Here is a 22,820-nt window from a genome sequence, read left to right on the forward strand (position 1 = left end):
GGAATAAAAACACAGGCATCTTAACTTCCACTGCCACCTTTATAACTTTGTTGCTCTTGGAGCTGTCCTAGAGCTTTTTTTCATCCACTGTATATGGTAGATTAAAAGAAATCAGTAAAGGGCCTGTTCAGTGTGCAGTCTCATGAGGCAAAAAACTATCTGGTAAGTCAGCTTTCCAACAATACATTGTATTGAATCTCATAAGGGTCACACAAGCGTCTTCGGGAATAAAATGGCAGCAATAAGAATGCAACCTTTGTTGGTACTTGCAGCCATTTGCATATGCTGGTGGGAGGACATTTAAATTACATACATTCCTAACTGTGCATTGCTCTTCATTCAAATCAGAGATTGGGGATTGTTTCCCAACAGGACTGGTGAATCCTAGATGAGCAGAGCAACTTAAAATACCACAGCGTTTTCAAAATATATGAGAAGCATAATAAATAATGCTATCATGGTATATAAAAATACAGGAAAACAAGGCTCTCCAACTTAAGGATGCAGAATACAACTTCCTACAGGGCAAATCCCGATCCCAGGCCAGCCCTTTATGTTCACAGAACCCATCAAACAAGATAGTGATGAACAGAAAAGTAGGTAAACTTCCTGCCTGGGTATTTTTGCAGTTCGGTAATACAGTAATCTGATCTTGCTGCTACTTAAAGAGAAGGTCCCGCTCTTACCAACCCAAGTGCAACTCTTTGTACTCCCAGCTGTGCACTCCAGCTCCTCCTCCCTTTTCACTTTTACTGTACGGTGAGTCAATTCAGGTCGCTACTCTGTCAGAAAACTAATTCAGCAATAAAAACATAAATGGTTTTGTGACAGTTTAGTGCCTGGAATCAACTCCTTGTGCAAGGAGTACCAGAGCTCGTTCCAGAAAAAAAAGACGATTGTGCAGCCTGATGTGGAAGCTCCTCACGCAGGGGGGACAGGATCACCCACTTTGAAGGCCACGAGCCTCTAGATTCAGCTGTATCACGTACACCCAAGAACGTGCTCTGACCTACATTAAGAGGGCGCGAATGCTGCTTTCTCACCCGCTCTTACAGTGTCACCCCCGATACTACCGGCTGTGTTGTAGCCGTGTGCTCCAGGCGAAAACTGGGGCTATTACTCTCACTGTAACCCGCTAATTATTGCCTTAACCATCGGCGTGAAAGCGGCTTGCCTCGACTCCGCAGCACCAGCACCGCTGGGTGCACAGCGGCACCCGCAGCCTCCCCGTCCGTAGGCTGCCAGAGGAGACCCCCGCCGCCGCCCTCCGCTTTCCCGGCCCCTGGGGCAGGGAGCCCGCTGCAGACCCGTGCCCCCGCTCCCGCTCCCTCCCTCCCTCCCTCCCTCCGCCGCTCGCCCAGGCCGAGGCGCCCGCGGGCCCTTCCGCGGCGCCAGCTCCTCCTCCTCCTCGTCGGGGCGGGGAGGGGAAGGCGGCGGCGGCCATGGCGGTGCTGCTGGAGACCACGCTGGGCGATCTGGTCATCGACCTGTACACGGAGGAGCGGCCCCGCGGTAGGAGGGCGGCGGCGGGAGAGCTGAGGGGCCCCGGGCCGGGTGCGCGGGCGGGTGAAAGCCCCGAGTAAAGCAGCCGCCGGGCCGGGCCCGCTGCCGGCGGTGGTGGAGGAGGGACGGCTGGAGGGCGTGCGGGCTTGACAGGAGGTGCCGGCTTTTAATCCGTTGGCCCTCGGTGTAAAACGCCCGGTTTTTGCTGCCCGCCGTTTGAGAGGCGCTTTGTGTAAACAGGCCGGTGGGCGAGCTGGCCGCTTCCCGCTCCGCCCTTCCGTTAACCGGCGGGCGGCGCGGCGCGGCCGGGGAGCCGGGCGCCTCTCCCGGCCCGGCCCGGCTTGGCTCCTCTCCCGGCCCGGCCCGGCCCGGCCCGGCCCGGCCCGGCCCGGCCCGGCTTGGCTCCTCTCCCGGCCCGGCCCGGCTCTCGGAGCGTCGGGGCCCATAAGCGGTCCCGCTGTTCCCCCCCCCCCCCACCCACCCCTTTCCTTTGGAGAAGGCGAGCACGGTTTTATTCTAAAAGGCGAGTAAATGCAATATGTTCCAAAGCGAAAGGCAGCAGCGACCTTCTGTTTTAGCGGGTTAGAAAGCAGCTGGGGAGAGGAGACGTGCGTTTCAGGTACAACGAGCAGCGATTCGGGCTCTCCGGGTTCCTGGAGGTAGGCTGTAGCAGGGGAAGAAGCGTTACCTTTCCTCACAGCCTCTCTGACCGGTTAATAGCTCGTATGTTGATGAATCGCAACACAGCCCCCTCAAAAAAGTCCTTTGTACACGTTGAATTATATATCTCTTATATCTAGGGTTTTCTTTAATAAACGTCAGTATAATTTCTTGCAGCTTGTCTGAATTTTCTGAAGCTCTGCAAAACCAAATATTACAACTATTGCCTTATTTATAATGTACAGGTGAGTGTTTAAGGTCTGGGAGGTTTTTTTTTTTTTTTGCTTAAATTTGTAAACAGGAAACCAATATCTTGTGTGTTCTCTTTTGCGATAGAGGGATTTTATTATACAAACCGGTGACCCCACGGGAACTGGCCGTGGAGGGGAATCTGTGTTTTGGTGAGTAAAACGTGTTTGTGTTACATAATTGACGGAGAAGTCGTATGGGAGAACAACGCTCCCACTTTAGTTATTTTCAGCTGGTTTTTGGCAGAACTGCTGATAGGAAGTAAAAACGTTGATGCAAAGCTTCTTTAGCTCTTATAACCATATACCTTTATAATTCATATGTGGTCTTTGGTCATCGCAGCTTTTGAGGGGAGCAGTGTGCTATCTCTGACTTTGGAAGTAAAAGTACAAGAAGTTGTGCATTGATTTCTGTTTATTTAAAAATGAGCAAATTACCCTAGGTTTGGTTTTGTAAGGTGAGTGTCGTAGCTGACTGCTCTGTGGAAGGCAAAATCATTCTCAATTGATTACTACCTTTGTTTTTTTGTCACCGAAAGTATTTAATTGTGAGGGAACGGAATACAGAGGCTGTGTTTAAACTCCTCTGTGTGTGAGAGAATAATCCTGTCACCCTAGGAATTTACCTGAGTTCTTTTTATCAAGCGCTGGGGAAGACAGCATACAGAGCTCAGTAGCTCAGCGTGAACACTTTCGTAAGTCTGGTCTGGCAGAGCGTCTTAAGTGCCAAACCTTGAACACGTTGGATCTGTGGTGATCCTGGAAGCAGTCTAATTGTGCTAAAGGCAGGTGCAGGTCTGGGTAAGTAAAGCTGCTAGGCCTGAGCTGTCTCTGCACAAGGGGTAGCTCAAGTTTTTTTTCATGCTCTGTTCTATTACAAGGGTAGTTTTGATCGTCTTCTGAGGCTCATTGGTATGGCAGGTGGGGAAGTATGGTGTTCCAAAACAGTGACAGGGTCTGTTCTGCTACTAGTATGGAGAACGGCAGTACACCTTTTCTACCTGTTCGTTACTGCTGAATTCGACAGAACTGAGATTTCCGTTCTTACCACACAGGAAACTGATATAGGCAAACTTCAGTTTGAATTCTGTCTTCATAGATGCTTACACACGTTTAGTGAAATGATTCAAAATCAACGCTGTTCATTAATTTTGGACAAATGCTGACCATGCCTCTGTTGATGATGGAGTGAGACAAAATGAGTGACATCAGGATCAGGCTTCAAGAATTAAAAACAATTTAACAATTTGTCCTATTCTGTATATCTTAAATTACTGTGTGAAGCCCTGCCCTGTACACATGATGAAATTAGTATGCATAGAGATTTAGTCGTTTTCAGTTACTCTTTGAAGAGACATTTCGCGCGTAAGTTATTTTCCTTCTTTTTTTTACAGTGTAATTTATTTCAACAGAACCTACTCATCAAAATATATATTTGCTTCTTGCCATAGAAAACTTTTCGTTATATGCTGCATTTAAAAACATGCGCACACAAACACGCGCACACAGGAAACCTCTATGAAATGCTTCAGAGGAAATTCTGGTTTTGTTTGTAATATAAGGTGAAGTATACAAATGTACCAATCCATAAAAACGTGCACAAATGCAATATAAATTCCACTTTTGTTCCAGTACCAATGTCAGAAATTTTTAAATGTTTTATTTACTGTTTTATAGCACTTGTGTATCTGTCACTTGTTAAAACTGTTTTGCCTTGTAACATATTTATTATATATATTTTCAGTAAACTATATGGTGATCAAGCTAGATTTTTTGAGGCAGAAAAAGTGCCAAGAATTAAGCACAAGAAAAAGGGAACCGTGTCAATGGTGAACAATGGCAATGATCAGCATGGATCACAGGTCAGCATACAGTGTTGGAAGGCCTTGGTACAAATATGAGTAACTAAAATGGAAACTCCGTAGATGTATAAAAGAGGCATAACAATGACAATGTCATCTCAATAGCGTCATCTTGCGTTGTGTTCAAAGGCATGTACTTACAAAGATGGCCACAGATAAGTAGTTTACCTAGTGTTCCAGGTGCCGATAAGTATTTGATTACAGACATGAAAAAGGTTAGAAAGCTCAGATTAAAACCCTGCCCTAGATTATAAATTCTGCTTGTTGGAATTCTCCCCTCTTTATTTTTTTCCTTTGTTTTTTATTTATGTTAACCCCTTGATGTGATTTGGCTAATCTATAGAATAGGCAGGAAAAGCACCTGTAGTTAAATGGAAATGAACAATAGGGAAATTGTTTTCGTTTTTTTAAAATACGGTAACTAGAGAGTTTTAGGATTATCATCTCAGTGTGGAAACTGAAATCATACCACCGTTTCCTCTGTATGATTCCAAAAAAGCATGCATTGATTGGTACAATGCAAGTTTAGGGTTTTGTCCCTGTACTGCTGCAGAATAATTTTTGCATGCGTTGTTCTGTTGCATCGGGTGCACAAATTCTTTACTGCAGGTGTATTTAAAGCTGCTAGCCTCATAGAATGATGTTATTTCTAAAAGGTTGTTTTAGATGCATTGTCCCTTTATATATTAAAATGCCTCATATGTAGTATCCGTATGTTTGAATTAAAAAAGAGTTTTTTTTCCGTGATCAAAGGGAAGATTTTAAAAAAAGTTACGTTTTCTTCTAGCTGGAGCTTGTAATGTGTGGAAATAATTTTGTTGCTTCTCTGCATTGTACTTATAAAATTGGTTGTTTGGGGTGTTTTTAGGAGGAAGTGATGACATTTGTATTTACGTCTCGGAGTGCAGCTGGCTAGTGTATACAAAGGCATATGGGAATGAATGCATTTCCCAGGAACGTTAGTGCAGCTTCTTTCTTGGAAAATAAAAATTCCGTTAAAGAATTGTGTGAAGTTGTCTTACAAGCGTAACATAGGGTGGTTTGATGTAAACTATACCAAACACTAGCCAGTCTTAGCTGTGTCACAGATAACAAGGAGCGAGATGTTTCCAATCAGATTGTAAAGTGTGGAGATAATGGTTATGTTCTGTTATTCTTGCGCATCTGCTTCTCCATCCCTAATTCATTACCAGGTGTCCTCCGTTCTTAATTTATTGCCAAGTGTTCAGTTGGTGTGAATTTTCATAGCTCCATTGGATTCAAACGTTCAGATAGTATGAATTTTCAAAGCTTCACTGGAAAAATGTCAGCCGCTGTCATTGAGCGGGTCTGAAGAGGAGGTGAAACACCATGTTTGTATTAGGGTACATTTCAGTGACAGTTCAAGGTGAACTAAATCAATGCTACTGGGGTTTTCTCCTCTCTGGCATTATGCTTGCCTCGACCCATTATGGAAGTTAGACTTAACAGCGAATCTGTAGAAAACTTTGGGAGGGAAATACACAGGTGTGGTGATAGACAGGAAGGGAGATCTGAGCTCCTCTGGCAGCTCACAGCTGCCCAAGAGAATAGTAGCCTTGCTCTTTCTGTCCCCTGCCTTTCACCAGCTGTGATGCTTGTCACATCCTTTGCTGGTCTTAATTATAATCTGCCAGGTAGGTGAGATGACTATCTGTTTTCCCCTCTGCTGCTCTAGTTTTCTGCCATATTACTGAGTTAAATCAATTCACAGAAGAGTCCAGTGAGCTTGAGCTTGTGCAAGCCTGTGAGGGACAGTGAAAGAGACTCCCCTCCTCAGGCAGTGGTTGTGAACTGTAGGTTGGCGCAGCCTGTGCTCACAGCTGATGGAAGAAGCCTCATTTTCTCCCACAGAAATCAGGAAGAGCTTTTTTCCCTTTGGTTTCAATGACAGCAGTGTCTCTGCTAAGGTAAAACTCAAGCCCTGAATTTTACCATTAACTCTTCCTGGTTTTGTGTCTTCTTTTGTAGTTTCTTATTACTACAGGGGAAAACCTGGATTACCTTGATGGCGTGCATACAGTATTTGGAGAAGTTACAGAAGGCATGGATGTATTGAAGACAATCAATGAAACCTTTGTGGATAAGGATTTTTTCCCATATCAAGATATCAGGTATGACTGTATTTAACTTCTCTTTTTGAGGAGCATATTATAATTTGACAAATTCATTAATCATCTTAGAAGCTGAATTAATATGTCAATGTGTGTACATACTCTTTTTTCCCCCAGTATTATTGGTAAAATGCTGTATGATTCTATCTCATCGGAACTTGGATCTTCTTCTGAAAGTAACTTTATTTTAGAAGTTTGGTATCAGTTAATATAAATTGTGAGCCTGAATCTGTACGTTTGTGTAAGCCTGTGTGTTCAGATGGACTCTGCATCTTTATAATCTTTCTGACCTATATGCGCTTGCAGGAACAGGGGTGGAATTGTTGTCCAGCCTAAATTATGAGCTAGTATGACGAAAATTATTGGTGTAGCTGTTCTATGCAGTTTTGTTCCATTTTCTGATATGGGGAGTTAGATGAAAGCAAAAAAGGTGAAATTATTACTTCATATTAAACTTCGCTAGATCATGTATTAGTCTAGAAATAGGTATATTAAAATAAGCAACTAATAAAAGCTAGCTTTTTATCTCAGGGAAGCGTTTGTATGCTCCTGTATTGGCTTTCCAGAAGCATCTGTATTAGTATTTACAAGCATGCAATATGTTTGGTCATGTGGGGTGTTACTGAGAATCAGCAGGACTGCTTTACTGTTACTTGGGTAAAGAGAGTTTTGTCTGCGCATGTCTGAAACTGGTCCTAATTCTGCTTTCTATTAGGATAAATCATACAGTAATTTTAGATGATCCCTTTGAAGATCCACCTGGCTTGTCTATTCCTGATCGCTCGCCAGAGCCGACTAAGGAACAGCTAGATGTGAGTGTTTTTGATAGCTTCTTGGAGAAAAGTTGCTTTAAAAAAAAAAAAAAAGCTAAAAAAATAGGTCCTTGTTAATGGCCATCACAGACTTACTCAGAATAAGAGTCCTATCTTTAATTACCTACCAGTCAAATCTGTATTCTAAAAGAACTCTGCGTTTTTAGTGTAGGAGGATAGGCGATACATACCTGTTATGCCAGTTTGAGTTCTGATATGTCAAATGTTGTGTGTTATTTGGGGCTATTACTATTTTTAATCAAATCCAGCTGTTCAGTCTTTGAGGAGAAGGATTGAAAAAAGACTTGGGCGCTCTCCCTTGTTACTGTGGTGGAGTTAGGTTGGAAAGCCGTGTTTTACTGTCATTCAGAATGTTCGCCTTTTGGCATTACTGGGTTTTTTTGTATGCTCTTCTGGAAGACTCCAAAATGGCTTTTGATGTAGAAATATTTGTAAGTAAGGTTGCATTATGGAGATGCTGGTGAGGAGAAAAACTTAACCCTAAAATCTAGCCTAGATGTAGCTGTATAAAAACAAAATTCTTGTTGTAGTGTGCTCTAATTAATATCTGAATCTTATTAGACATAACAGACATTTGCAGTGTTCCTCACTTTCATTTCTTGGAGGAGCTGTCTAGAGTAGAAAGGAGTTGACTCTTGTGGTGACATGTTAAGTATGAGATGGGGTGTAAAAAAACTTAGAATAACTGAATATTAATGAAGTGAAATTGATGGATGCCTGAAACTCGTGATGATGGTGTCTTTTCTTTCTCTTTTAATCTAAGTATAGAAAAATGGAATAGAAACCCACTTTTGCAGAGATACATCTAAACTTTTTTTATGTCTGAGGTGGGAGATAAGTTACAGAAGACAGATTTGGAAACTGAGAGGAAATTTTTGTCCATGACTGACTGTTATATAGTTTTTCCTCAATTTTTTCAGAGTGGCAGAATAGGGGCAGATGAAGAGATTGATGACTTGAAAGGACGGTCTGCAGAGGAAATTGAAGAAGTTCAGGCAGAAAAAGAAGCAAAAACTCGTGCCATTCTTCTGGAAATGGTGAACCTCTCTCTATATTTACCTTTTAGATGTTATTTTTGTGTATTTATATATATTTGCATGTTATATATTAAGTCTAGGAGGATGTGTACTTAAGATGAACATTTATCTTGAACTACTTCAGCTAATGATGTCATGGCTCAGAATCTGTGCTCTTAAATGTCTGTGATACAATGAAAAGAATTAAGCGTGAGCACTTGATCCTTATTGTTAGGAAGTGATTTTGTGATGAAATCAGTGATATTTCATTTTCAGAGGCAGGATTAACCAGTAGGGACCAGTGGAGGCTTTATAAAAACTTGCTAGAAATGCATTCATTTGTAAAACCTAACATATATAACATGCTACTGAATAAAGGTTTAGCACGTGGGGGACAATTGAGCTAACTTTAGACAGTCCTTTTCCCCGTGTGTATATATAGCTACATTGATATTGTATTATTCATATATGTAATGGCTGCCTTCCTTCTGTGGCATTGACTGAATTTAACATTGATTAATGTTATGCTCTTCCTTCTTAGAATGTAATGTTTGGTAACTGCTGGCAGTTTTAAACTCCGCATAGGAACAAAAAGCGAGAATAGGTTTCAGGGCCCACTTAAAAAACCACAACTGTTAGGTTTCTTGAAAGATGAATGAATTCATCACATTTCTGTGGAGTTACCAAATTCAAGAGGATGATGGGTAGCTCTCTGTAAGGAGTAATCCCGGGGTAAGTCCAGAATGTGGCCACAGTGTTGCAGAAGATCTGCATGTGTGGACGCGTGCTTTGCAGCACGAGTTTGACTTCTGAACTTTCTCAGGATAAACATTAAGGTTAGCTGAAAAGAGCGAGTGGTTTATGTGAAACTTCAGTCATTTTCAGTGAGTGTTGCTGGGTAGTATGCAATAGGGAGCAGCGTTATCTAAGCTGGAGAGAATGGAAAAATTAGTGTGCCGTTAATTTTGCTGATAAACTATTTGTTTCACTGCTCTTTTGTCAAAAGAGTAAACGTCTCTTGAAAATATCATGTGGTTAAACTCCTTTTATATACGCTTTCTGGAATCCATTTTCTCACTTGTGTTACTTTGCTTTTTTCCGTTATCAAACTAATGTACGCTACCTTTTGGTTAGCATATTAGCCAAAAGCTTGAGGAAAAATTAGTATCATTTATTCTTTGTTTGGGTTTTATAAAGAAGTGCTCCCGTTTCACAGCAGGCCTGCTATATATTTGCCTTTTCTCCTTGTATGTAGCCTGCTAGTTTGAGGGGGAGAATTTTTATCAGAGAATGGAAACATCAGTTTTATGTCTTGTAAACAAGTATTGTGTCTTAGTAAGCGTGAATGCTTTCTGCCTTCTGTCTATCCCTGAACAATGTTGTGTGACTGTAACTTCTCATCCTTATCAAGGTGGGATAAGCTTAAATTTAGGATAGCTGTTGCCGGAGTTCAGGGAAGCATGAGTTTACCTTGAGTTTAGGTAGACACTGAGGAACAGATGCAGTGCATTTTTATTTTGAGAGAGACAGAAGTATTCAAACTATTATAAAGTGTTTTCCACGATTGTAAAAATTGCTCATGCACGTAAGTTTGATTCATTTAAGTGGCTCTGGAAGTACACTCTAATTTCAGCTTTTATTCTGAAAAAAAAAAAAAAAAAGTCTAAGCTTTACAGCAATTAGAACCGAATATTATTATTACATTATATATTATATATTACTATATATTATATTATTATTAATGTTATTTTACAAACAGGGGAAGTAAGGTAGAGAAGATTTGTGACTTTCCCGAAATCAGTGATGGAATTGCAAATAGCTAATATAGATGCTATAGAAAATACCCTTTTTGTGGCCTTGAAGTGGGAAAAATATTTTGTTACGTTTTCTGCTATTTGTGAAAGGAATGTGTCTAAAGTTATCCAGAAGATATGTTAGCAGTGTGTTAGTGACAGTAAAATGTAGAAAGCTTTATGCAGAAGTGAAACAGTGCCATTTTATGTATGCCACAGGTGGGAGACTTACCAGATGCAGAGGTTAAGCCACCGGAAAACGTGCTGTTTGTTTGCAAACTGAATCCTGTGACCACGGATGAGGACCTAGAAATAATATTTTCGCGATTTGGTCCCATTAAAAGGTAATTATTGTAGCATAAAAAAAGAAAACTTTATTTATTGAAACTGGGCTTGATTCCTATCTATCTGTTTAGGTGTGGCTGCTGAGTAGTATTCTGGTGTCTCTGGAGAATTATTCCACACCTACATGTATTTGCATAGAGGTCACAACAGCCATAATATGAAGGCAGACCTAGCTAGCCCAGTATTGTGTCTGCAGCAGTGGCTGTGAAAGTCTGGGGAAGTATAGGAAAAAGAAAAGCATGTACGGTACTTTCCCCAGTTCCCCCATTCCCTCCCTCTTTTCAGCAGTTTTCAGCTTAGAGACTTCATGAGCTAGGTGTGGTCTCTGGGAATTGCTCTTCCATGAGAATGTGTCTAGTTTTCCCTTGAAGTGATAGAAACTTCAAGTATCCAGAACACTCTTTTTTAAGGTATTCCCCATGCCCGCCACCTCTCTTCGTTTTGTACTTGACTCCTAGTAGTTTCAGTTAATTTCCCCTAATACTGGTATTAAAAGACATGATAGGCAATCCGTTTCTATCCACTTTCCTACACCATTCTATCATATACCCCCAAATCTTTTTTTTCCAGCTAAGGGTACTGGCTTGCATAGTCATGCTTTGTAGACGGTTTTTTCCTAGTTTGTTTCCCTTTTCTCAACCTTTCCCTTGTGTTATGTATTCATCTTGAAATGAGAGGACCAGAACTGTACACAGTATTAAAGGAGTTGTGGATTTAAGTGACGTGGTGATATCCTCTGCTTTGTTCTCAACTCCTATTCTAATTATTCCTGAAACTTTAAATGGCTTTTAACCTCTACTGTTATCAAGAGGATATTTTCATAAAACTTTAGTATGAATTTTAGAATCTTGCTGTTGAATGGTAACTGCCAGCTCAGTCTGTTCTTTCACATGCAGAGTTAGGACTTTTACCCCCCAACTCATCCTGTAGCATTTATCTACCTTGAACATCATTTGCTATTTTACTGCACAGTTTGTCTCCTAGTAGCTTTCTGCAAGTTTTCTTGGTCTTTACCGCCTTTAACAAGATCGTCAGTAAACTCCGCTGGTGACCTCTTTCCTTTCTCAGTGAGAACTGACTATTTACTCTTACTTTGTCTTTCATATGTTTTCTTTATCAATGCAAAGATCTTTCTTATGCCGTGGCTGTTTAGTTTCCCTAAAAGCCTGACTGACCCTCTGAAGGAACTCCAGTTAAGTTTTATATGACAGGACTTCCCAATGCAAAACTGTTTGTACCTGAGTAGGTACAATTTATTCAGGTGCCCACCAACTCTGTTCTGTGTTGAGTTTCTACCAGGTTGTGCAGTAAAGGCAACAGGAATCCAGGCCTTCAGGCTCCCAGGTCCTTCACTAGATTCGTTGGGGGTTTTGGGGGTGGGGGATTTTCCATTTTATTTGCCATCCTCCTGTCCTCTAGTATTTTAAGCAAGAAGTTTTATCGGAGTTGGTAATTCTGTTTCATTCTTGAGTTACCTTAAAAGTTCGAGATTATTTCTGGATGTCCTAGTGATTTGTTTCACTTTTTTTATTTTTCTTTCTTTTTTTTTTGGGGGGGGGGGAGGGGGAGTGTCTGTCAGTTTGTTCCATAAGCTCTTCTACAATTGCTCCAGTTTCAGACAGATCCTCTGAAGAGTCCCTCAAAGAAAGGCTGGGGCACAGGAGTCTCCTAGCTTCTTCCTCAGTGATGGCTAGTGCAAAGAGTTCCTGTAGCTTCTCTGAAAAAGGCTTGTCGTCTTTTTTTATCTTGATCATCAATTGTTTTTTGTATTAAATCCTAATATGTCAGTTGCTCAGTGTACATGAGGAAGGTTAAAGTCTCACATTAATATTGCATTTCCTGCCCTTATTGTCTGTTTGACCTCCTTCAACGTACTGGAGTCATCTTATATGCAGTGTGGTAATACTGAGGCAATCTTGTTGTTCCCATTTTGTCTACTGGTCCGATACTTTAGTATTCTTGTTTTTGCCCAGTGAACTGCCTGATAAGAAGATGAGCGCTAAGGAGGTGCCTGCTAAGAAGAGAAGTTTGTCATGTGATGCCTGTTTAAACTTTCGTGAAGATGATTAAAAAAACAGAATGTGAAGTTTATTTGGGCTTGCGTTAGTGAAATGCAAAGAAATCAATCACAGGCAGTAATGTTGCAAATTAGATTTTGTTTCATTAATCAGAAATTCGCCCCCAGTTCTACAGTCCATGTTAATCGCTTGTGAGTAAGTGTAATTACTTTTCATTCAAGTAATCTCGCATCCATATTTTTTCTGCGCAGAGACAACCTGTGTCATTAAGGGTTTCAGGATCAAGTATTAATTATAATAATACCTTCAAGGTTTGTTTTTCTTTTTCAGCTGTTACTCTCTTGTTTAAGCAATGTTTGCTCTCCTACGTTTTTTGCTCCAAAAGCCTTGACGTTCTCATTTTATGCCGATTTTTCAGCTGTGAAGTGATTCGAGACTGGAAGACTGGTGAATCTCTTTGTTACGCTTTCATTGAGTTTGAAAAGGTACAGTTTTTCTACTTTTTTAAGGATGCTGCGTTTTTTTAGGAATCTAGATTCTGCTTGTAGAAGTTCGTTTGCAGTTTGCATCCATTAGGGAAGAACAGTGAAATCGTCAAGTATGGGATGGTTAATGTTTTCACTTAATGACTTAGTCACAGAAGTTGCAGGCCCTAAATCAGGTGGATGTTTAAGGTCTGACTTTATTTGACCAAGGAAAATAAATATGAACTTAAGTTGTACTGAAATCAGTGGGAGTGAAGCAGGTCCATTTTTTTTCCCAGAGCACATTAGGACTTTTGAACAGCTAAAGAAGGGAATGCTAGGAGAAAAAGGAGGCATGCTCCATAAAGAGGGAATGTAAAATAAGGTAGACAGGACATAGTAATGTAGACATCTATATGGGGCTTATAAATGGTGCGTGCTTTATTAGCATACTACTCTTAGGTTGTGATTGATAGTACAAATTCTCTGGCTAGTACATAGCTTCTTGTTTAGGTCTGCTAGTCTCTAATCTGTGAGGAAAACTGGAAAAAGAGTGAAAGTGTGAGATTACTTTTCATTAACCTACTTGTGGAGCTTTTGTATTGCAGTTATCCTTTTTTCCCTTGTTTCTGTGCATTTGTTTTTCAAATAAACAAATTATAGTTGGATTGGCAAATATTTAAAGCAGTGAAATGAACTGAAGAAATGAAATTTGAAATGCTTATATTGAGACAAGACACAAAGCCTTTTTTTTTTTAAATGGCATAGAGTAAGAACTGCTGTGGTTTAGGCAATTTTAGAAAAACATTTTGTGAAATGTGAGCTTGGAAACTTAAGCCATTCAGCAGTTGAATCTGTGTTTGAGCTCTTTGATGAATACTCCTATGAAATAATAATAACTCAAAATTTTCTGGAAACATCAATATCAGGAGGAAGATTGCGAGAAAGCCTACTTCAAAATGGATAACGTGCTAATAGATGACAGGCGAATACATGTGGATTTTAGCCAGTCTGTTGCAAAGATTAAGTGGAAAGGAAAAGGTAGGTGCACTTGTCATCCTTTGATTCTTTGGCCCTCATAACTTAATAAGCCATGACTTCTAAACTCTTAAGTGTTATGAACAGAAGCAATTATTATGAGCTTACATCAGGTCTTCTTTAGGTGTATAATTTTTCCTGGCAATGTAAAACACCAGAGCAACAAGATTGCTAGCTCTTTGCATTTGTTCCATAAGAAAGAGTAGAAGAGTTTCCTGCTGTTACAATTTCATTACATTACCCTGGACTGCTTTTTTGCCAGATATATTTTTGCCAGTAAATCATTCATTCCTATCTCAATCTTTTAAAGGTGATTTTTTTTAATGTTATTTATTAGCAACATAACTTGGTAGGATATTGTTCATTTCTACCTTCTTTTCATTACTCACTGTATGACAGTTAGATGTATTTAAAAGAAACTGAATATTCAAGCCAGGGATTCTCCTCCCCCCCCTCCCTCCCCACACCATCTGCGGTAGGTCAGGCGCGTTGCTTGGCAGACTATATGCGATGAAATCCAATTCCAGATGTTAGAGGATATTTTGGGAAGAGAAAGGCAGTAGGATAAGTGAGTACATTGTTTATTCGGTTGGTGGGGAAGTCAGGAGAGCACTGGAGCGGGAGAGGAGACTGCGTGTTGCAGTGGTGATATTCTAGTGTGTCCTCACCTAGCAATGCAAGTAGCCCTCAGCAGTCTGCAGACAGTTTCTCCAAGTTTGATACTAGCTGTGGACACTGAAGTGCTAGAGTTTGTCCTGCACTGAGCTGAGCTAACTTTGTGATCTATACCATGCTCTGCGGTGCATCCTATTTTAATTGTATAGATGGAAAAATTTTCTTTATCTTTGGTACCTTAGGCCTATATTGTCATAAATATTGGAGAGTTAACTATATTGTTACTTTGTTGTGCTTATCTGGCACCAAAAAATTATCTAGGGGAAATATTGTTCTTCCTTGTACAGTAAACTAACTGTTCCTCACCTAGCCACTTAGTATTACAGTTTTAACTGTCACCGTTAGAGGGCGGCACATTGTTATGGAATAGCATATGGTATTTTCAAGTGTGCATATGGAAAATGAAATCTATCATGCCTCTCTTTAAATCAAGACATGAAACATTTTTGATAGCTTAAGATTTCACATAGAAAACTGTGATTGTGTCAGAAGTTTCCCTTTGCGCAGCCAAGGGCAAAAATTCATTCAATAATGAAAATAACATTCTGCTACTGTGAATACTTACAGATTAAGTAGGCTGACATAGGATGTGCAGTCAAAATGAGACAAAACCAGTTGTGAAATACTTCCATGAAATCCTGTTTGTGCTTTGTCTCCACTGGCATGAGTGAGGAGAAAGTCATAGCTTGTTTAGTGAGGCTGCCAACAGAGAAAGGCTGAGAGCGATGGCTTGACCTTCCTTCTTCTGCTCTGTCATCCGGATGTTAACGTTGTTTCTGAACGCGAATCTCTTTATGGTTAAGAAGATCCCTTAAATTCATAAGCAAACTTACTGATAGGTATGGTATCTTCATTGCTTTTTGAGTTGGAGTGAATTGCATTTATTTTCCTGTGGACAGGTGGGCAATATACCAAGGATGATTTCAAAGAGTATGAAAAGGAACGTGGCAAGCCTTCAAAATTTGCTCTGAAAGAGAAGGTAAAACCAAAGCAAGAGTATCCTTTTCTGGTCAGAGGCATGTTTTACACCAAGGAGAGTTTATGAAAACAGCCTAGAAAAGACTTCTCATTCTTAAAGCTTGCCTAAGGGATGTGTTTGGGATCTGCTGCAAAAAGTGAAGACAAAATCAGTGACTAAATCCTGCTTTGTGATCCTGCTTTGCCTGTGGTAGGTGTGAGAGAAGAGAAGGCTGTAACTTGTTCTGAGATGCACAGGTTTTTAGAAAGGGGAGCTATGACCTGACTGTCCTGTTTGACAGGACAGAATTCAGTTATTTTAGCACAGCTGAATTTTTCAGTGTGTACGATCTTGTTCTGACTGAAGTATGTACCCAGTAAGTCTGGGTAAACACTGGTTCGGTAGACAGATGTTTGTTTGCTTCATAAACATTTATGTTCTGATATTTTTTGATACTAAGTAACAGGTCTGTCCTTAACCAACACTATCAGTGCCAAGTATGACCTTGTGCTGAATGAGGAAGTAGAAGAATCTGAAGCAAGTCATTCGCACTTGGCTAAAAAACAAAAGAAGAAAAAGCACCACCACTCTGAAGACGAAGAGGATGACAAGAGGACCAAAAAATCTAAGGTACTTGCCTCTTCTTGTGTTAATGATTTAACTTCATACCAGTTTATTGTTCTCCTGGTAAGAGATGTCAGAAAAAACAATCTAATTTGAACTGAGAACCTTGTGTGCAAAGTCCCGCAAAATACAGCAGTTGTAAATGTACAAAAGGCTGATGTCAGTATCTGGTTGTGGAGGAGGTTGCCCAAATCTTCCTGGACTTTCGAAGCTTGGCATGTCTGACTGGCGTTTTGCCCAAACAGCCTGAAGGGGCAATGTAGCCTCTTGTAAAGTAGGAGATCTTCAGCACTTTGAACCTGTTGTTCGCATATTTCCAGTCATAAACCTGGAGTTAATCATATTTCATGAATACAAGGTATTTTTCATTTGCTTGCCAGAACAATGTGTGTCAGCCGTCCCCAGTGTGGAATCAGAAACAGTTTATTTCCGTTATCTGGTTTTTTTGTTTTTTTTTTTTTTTTTTTTTGCTAGCTGTTTTGGAAGTGCTTGTGTAAAATCTGCATGCAGAATTGCTTGCACCTGTATTATTCAAGCATACCGTCTATAGGACTGGAGCTGTGAGGGAGATTATCGGAAGACTGTAGTTTTGTCATTCATTTCTTCCATTGCAGCCTATTAGGTCCAGGTTTGTGAACTTGAGATAGTCAAGGTGTTGATGTTTAATGGAAACGGAATCCCTCCAGTGATAGAGAAGATGCTTAACTACCATTGAAATGTGAGCATTAGGGAGAACCAAGCTAAGCAGGAAAAAAAAAATCCACTATTTTAACAATACAAACCTTGGTTATTGAGAACAAAGCTGTCTTCTGGCAGCTTTGCAGAAGCTGTGATAAGGTTCTAGCTGCACTAACTTGGTGTTAGCTTTGAGTGCTGCTTTCAGCGCTGAATACAGAGAGTATACATGATTCTGTTGTTCCATTTCATCACTTCTTATAGTGATGTTAAAAAGTAACCTTTTCCATGCACGTTAACAACTAATTTTTTTTTCAGTGCCACCAGTGAGCCCTGTTGCTCATTTATGATATAATTCTTTTTGCTGCTCAAAGCACTGTTGTTGCTTGTGTAGTGGTTTGGATGTAAACATTTAGGTGGAAGGAGAGAAGTTAAAATCTGCATCATAGCACCTATGTGCAAGATGTCTGAATTAAGGAGCTTTGAGACTTTCTTCTGTCTTTTTGGTTGCTTGACATTGCAGTTTTTAACATTCTTGCAACAGATACTTCTGGATGTAATCTCTGTTCTTGATGGCTCAGAAATTCCACCTGTGGAACTGGCTGGTCCTGTGTTATCAGCAGAGAACACTTAACGTTATTCAGATGTCTCTACCTCTACAGATGATACAGGAGGTGCTGGCAGCAACAGGCTGTCACCCTCTATGTGCTTTAATCATTACAAGGGGACTGTGAGACACACTGGCAGTGGATTTCATGGTGCGAAAGTATGAAGCCGGAAGATTCCTGGTGCTTTTTCCAGGTTCTGGAGGCGAATGTGTTCTAGTGCTTGTCTATGCAGCCTCTTCTGTGTCTCTGTACATCATTTTACTGTTTAGTCACCTGTTCCTGTTGTGACTTGTGCCTGTCATTTACTGCTGCTGTATTCTGGTATGTTCCTCTTTGCTGCTTTCCTCCCTTGCGTGCCTTTCCACGTTCCAGGGTAAATAGCTTACCCCTTTTTATGCCCAAGATTACAGGTGGAACCTTACTTCTCTTCTTTAATGGCAAGCAGCCCAGCTCCTTCTTGGAGCTGTGAATAGAAATTCCTGGGAAGAATCTTTCTCTGCTTCTGTACTTGAATATTTTCATCAGTTTGTGGCTGCACTATATATTCAGTCTGGTGTAGGGGGCTAGAAAGTGACTCAGGCATGGCCTTTGTTGCTTGTGTTTGTGTGGTGTGGTTTTTTTTGTTTGTTTTTTGGGTTTTTTTTAGATTTATAATTTTGTCAGACTCTGGGGAGCTCTTACGGGAACAGTAGAAGGAGGGGGGCAGGGTATGTTCAGTGCGAATGCTGAAGTCCCCACAAAGCATAACCGAATGGAAACTTTTTGATGAATGGCAGCATTTTTAGCATAGGCCAAGTGTTTTTCCTTAACGCTATTTTGGAAATATTAGAAATATTTGAGGAAAAAAACTTCAAAACAGAACAACCTCCCCAATTGCCAAAGACCACAATGGCCACGCTTCGTACCTGAACTTCCATCCTCACCCATGGCATGGCAGATACTTTTAATTAACAGAGAACGAGGTCTTAAAATGGGAAGTTCTGGGAACTGAAACTGCAGTTGGTACTACCAGCTCCAGCTATGACTGAAGAAAAGGGGGTTTTATTCTCCGAATAGTTTCCATGATGTTGAGTTGTTTTTCTGTTCTCTTGCCTTTTTATTTTTTTTTAAGTTCAGTATATTTTGACTCATCCTTTTCTTAGTCTGACACCAGTTTCCTGACTCTTCAGTCTCTGTGTTGAAGTTTAAGAATTTATTTTTGACTCTTGTGCTGCTTGACTTGATTGCAGAGAGTAGAAGAGCTAGGGTGCTGTAGCTTGTTTTTAGTAGGTAACAGGATGTGGGTCTGGAGCAAGAGGCTGCACTACTGCGTGGGTTTATGAATAGGATTTGGCAGAGTATTTTGAATACCAGTCATGCTTCTCTTTGAGATCTGTATTATGACATTGTTTCCTTTCTAGTTCTCTGTGTTTTTTGGTTCCCTGGATTTTCTTAAGATAACTGGGTTTTTGGAGGAGTACAGCTTTTCCAGAGGATTTTTGTTAGCCGTAGGGTCTTGCTGACTGACTTTCAGTTTTCTGTAGTTAATGGTTTTGGCAAATATATATTGATTCTTCTGTTTTGAAGCTGTTGCTCCTACTGCTCATTGGACACTGTTGTCTTTATAGCGAAGGTTATGTTTGATTAAAACCTCCCTCCTGAAAAGGCTGTTTGTTTGCTCCTTTTAACCTTTAACTAGTGTGTTCAATGTATGTAGAGGTGGCATATTTATTCTACCTGTGTGATGGTGGTACTTCTACGTGATTTACAGCAGTTATGCACCTGCAAGTGCTTTTTGGCAAGTAACTGCTTTTGGCAAAGTCAGCCATGAACTTTCAGAGAACTGTCTTCCCCTCTTCTCTTATTTCCTTCCTCCTGTGTGTTCACCAACACAGTGCTGGATTAGGAACTGGGGTGATCATCTCTTCCTCATTAACTGATAAGAGGCTGTGATCCTGGATTGAAAAATCAGGAACTCGGCATTGAGAGAGATCCTGTTTTCAAGTTGGAATTTTCCTCCTCCTCTTCCAGTGGGAAATAGCAAGTTTCTGACCTAGGGTATAAGAGATTCCATTTCAAAATACTGTTGTTATTTTTAGTAACTTTGAGTGTGTGAAAAGTTGGACCTTTCTCTGTGGCAGTAAGACTTAAATAAGATTTAGATTTTGATGTTGTTTATTTATTTATTTATTTATTTGGAACTAAGATGCAATTCGTTTTGTTAATTTGAACTACTAGATTTCTGCTTCAGACTGTGATCCTGTTAGCTACAGTGACAGCATTTCTGTGGCACTCACAACTTCACACTTGCCTGATATACCTTTACCTTAAGTGCTTCTGTGAAGATCATTGTGCTTAGTTGGCTCCATGCTCGTGTGACCTTTTTTGGGATCCTTTCACACAGTTACCCTTGTCTGTCACACTCAACGCCGGCTGTTTGTCTTTACTTTCACGTCGTCTTTGGCCCGTTCTCTGCCCAGACTTGGGAACGTGGTGGTCTGCTTCTAGTTGGCCAGTTACCTGTCTCCAATGTTGGCTTAGTAGATTTTCAGCTGAGTGCCCTTCCGCTTTTCCCCTGCTGCTCTGTGTTGGGAGGAAACTTCAGTAACAAACGATGTAGAAAGCAGCAGTGCCCCAAGCCCACTGTTTTTTTTTACTGGCCAGTACTTTTGTCTCGTTGTTCCTTTGTACTCCACCACCAGTCTCTCCACTCTGATATTTACTTAGCCCCTGTCGTGAAAGGGGCTTGGAACCTATTTTTTTGTTATAGCGTTTGGAGTTGCAGCTGAGGTTGAGGCTTTTCAGTGCAATAATAACATACTTGGCTTCTAGTAAAATAGTTGCTGTCTGAGATAGAGAAGTGTCTGTGGCATTCTGGAGATGAATGGACAAAGCTCTTAAATGTCAAAAGCATCACTCCTTTTTGATGGATTCATATTCTAAAATCTGTACTGAAAGAGCGTGTGACAGTAAAGTTGTGTAATAAGCGTTTGGCCACCACAAATGAGGGATTAGTGTACTCAGCGGTACAAGAAAATTTTGATTATGTAGATAAAGATCAAATCTGTGATTATTTGTGTGCTTGTGTTGGTCCCAGGTGTGTGTTTGCTTCTCTGACCCTGTAGTATTTGGGTATTATCACTGTAATTCTAAAGGCAGTGTTTGCTTTTTGGAGATCTCTGGGAATCATCATGTTCTCTGCCTTTTTGGAATAAAAAGCAATAAAAGCAAAACCAAAATTTTGCTTGTTTGTACGTTCAATAAAAGTTTCCACTGTACAATTGTGAATACCAGTGCCACAAGTACATATTTAGAAAAATGAATATTGCATCTGAAACTGAGGAAGAAATACTGTATAATTTAATGCAGGCATATTGCATAGTTCATAATGACCTCTATTTGATAGAGTTGTTATTAAAATTCCCCCAAAGATGGTATCTGTCTATTAGAGCATATAGTGATACCAAGCTTTCAAGTGATTGTACCTTCAAAATGAAAGTGTCTGCCAGCTTCTGAGTAGCAAGTTGGACATTTGTCTTTCTGTAGGATTGTGAAGCTCGCTCTTATATTTTGTGTCTATGTAACATCTTAGTTGAAAAATAAAAATAAAATAGTTTTTAGCAGGGCTTAAAAATGTCAGGAGTTCACACGTGTTAAAGCTCAGTGATGTGTACCAAGAAAATAATTTTGAAATCTTTTTTGTTCCTTGACTATCCAGATGAAATGGCAACTTTCATTAATCAATGATCTTTATATTTTTTAGACTGCCATGACGCTGTGGCCATGTGTGGTGTTGGTGTCTCCACATAGTCATTCTAGCATGTACTATATATCATAATCTCGTTCCAATGTGATGTATCACTATCTGAGCTATTAAGCTGTCTTTCCTTCATTTGTTAATACACTGTCTCAATGGCTTTGAACCACCCAGCCGTTGCAATAGGTATACGTTCTACTAACAGCAACATCTCCTTTACTACATAACCTTAATTTATCTCCAGAGTAAACTCCGTACTCTGAGCCATTTAGTCAGAGTCCTTTGTCTTCCCCTTTTGTCTGTAACTGCATATCCATCCCATTCCTTTAACAGGATTCGGATCGAAAACATGAAGGAGAGCGCTGTAGAGAGAAGAAAAAGAGCGAGAAGAAAGACAGGCATCGTAGTCGCAGCCGATCCCAAGAGAGGCATTACGCTTCCAGCAAACATAAAGACAAATACAAAGAAGATTTCCGAGTAAGAGACTGGGATAAAAAGGAAGACAGAAGCAGAAGTCCTAAGAAAACAAAAGAGAGGTCCAAGTACAGCTGAAAGAGGAGGAAAAGACAGAGAGAGGAACTACAACACTGTTTTCTTCCTGCATTTCCAGCGTGCTCTAAAATGAATGTGCAGGTGCTGGATCGAAGCAGTCACGTTTTATTAGCAGTGTGGCCTTATGACTCTGTGAATGCCCAGTATATGACTGTTGGAGTAATACCTGATTCCCAAAAGATCATCTCAATAAAGTATTTCACATTGGTGAAATGGTTTGGGTTTTTGATAAGGGGTGTCGTCTAAAGCTTTTTGGAAATGTAAGCATGCATCATCAAGTGAATTGCCCTTCTCTGCTGAAGAGAGATGCAGGGCATACGTCCTGTCTACAAAGAGATGTTGAGGTTCCCCGTTACATTGTATTTATCTTCTAGCACTTTCAGATGCTGTGGTAAAAAGTGGTGGAAGAATTGGGAGGGGCAGAAATGTGTTGCGCAGGCTCACTCCAAAAAGTGGTTAGATACCATTTGTACACGAAGACTCAAAGTTCTAGTCCTGTCAGCTCAAGTTGCTGGCTCCCGTGCATCAGTGGTTAAAGGCATTGAAGTATTGCTGTGCTGCTTGCAAGGGAGATAAAAGTGCAGCACTGTATTGAATCTGCTGCACTGTATTTGCTCGCCTGTAGCAACTAGTGTATTTGCTCACACTAGTAGCTTAGCAGTGTGGCATTGTTGGAGGATTCCTCTCAAAACTGAGTATCATTTTGGCACAACTGTGATCACTGTAAAGGATCCTGCCTTCACGGTGTCAGGGTTTTCAGCCACATGGTGTCAGGCAGGGCATATGTCCTGTGGCTAAATGAGAAGAAAGTGGTCTCAGGGATGAACAGACCTAGCAGAAAAGTAGAATTTATAACTTCTGTTGTGCTTTTGAAATCCTAGATTGGATTGATGCTCAGGTTTGGTAGCAGAAGTGGCTCAGTTAATAACTCCCCATCTACAAAGGAGTGCAGGTGATATTTATCAGAGCCTGATCTTAATGAGGATCAGTAAGCTCTTAAATATCTAGCCTATTACAAAGACACAAGAGCTAGTCATTTAAACAGTATTTTTCTGTATACGTACATTTAAAAAACACGTA

At 40.5% G+C, this 22,820-nt stretch overlaps 1 protein-coding gene across 2 annotated transcripts; it reads left to right on the plus strand.

The window, feature by feature from the left end:
- The first annotated feature begins 1,180 nt into the window (after nt 1–1,180).
- On the plus strand, nt 1,181–21,953 carry PPIL4 (peptidylprolyl isomerase like 4). Of its 2 annotated transcripts, XM_068938776.1 has the most exons (13): nt 1,181–1,512; nt 2,341–2,408; nt 2,500–2,564; nt 4,156–4,273; nt 6,263–6,405; nt 7,121–7,217; nt 8,159–8,275; nt 10,267–10,391; nt 12,829–12,895; nt 13,804–13,915; nt 15,487–15,583; nt 16,037–16,175; nt 21,522–21,953. In XM_068938776.1, exons 1-13 carry the CDS (start codon nt 1,443–1,445, stop codon nt 21,738–21,740), a joined length of 1,437 nt encoding a protein of 478 aa, XP_068794877.1. In that variant the 5' UTR covers nt 1,181–1,442; the 3' UTR covers nt 21,741–21,953. The 2 variants fall into 2 exon arrangements, with proteins under 2 accessions (XP_068794877.1, XP_068794878.1); XM_068938777.1 differs by lacking the exons at nt 1,181–1,512; nt 2,341–2,408; nt 2,500–2,564 and adding an exon at nt 3,817–3,973.
- Nucleotides 21,954–22,820: the final 867 nt, after the last annotated feature.

The sequence above is a fragment of the Struthio camelus genome, chromosome 3, assembly GCF_040807025.1.
Source record: "Struthio camelus isolate bStrCam1 chromosome 3, bStrCam1.hap1, whole genome shotgun sequence".
Lineage (NCBI taxonomy): Eukaryota > Metazoa > Chordata > Aves > Struthioniformes > Struthionidae > Struthio > Struthio camelus.

Excerpts from the sequence above, each read along its gene's own strand:
- PPIL4 (XM_068938776.1), top strand. The coding sequence starts at position 1,443 with ATGGCGGTGCTGCTGGAGACCACGCTGGGCGATCTGGTCATCGACCTG. Across the intron at positions 1,513-2,340 it reads CACGGAGGAGCGGCCCCGCG|CTTGTCTGAATTTTCTGAAG; the intron begins GTAGGAGGGCGG and ends AATTTCTTGCAG. Across the intron at positions 4,274-6,262 it reads ATGATCAGCATGGATCACAG|TTTCTTATTACTACAGGGGA; the intron begins GTCAGCATACAG and ends CTTCTTTTGTAG.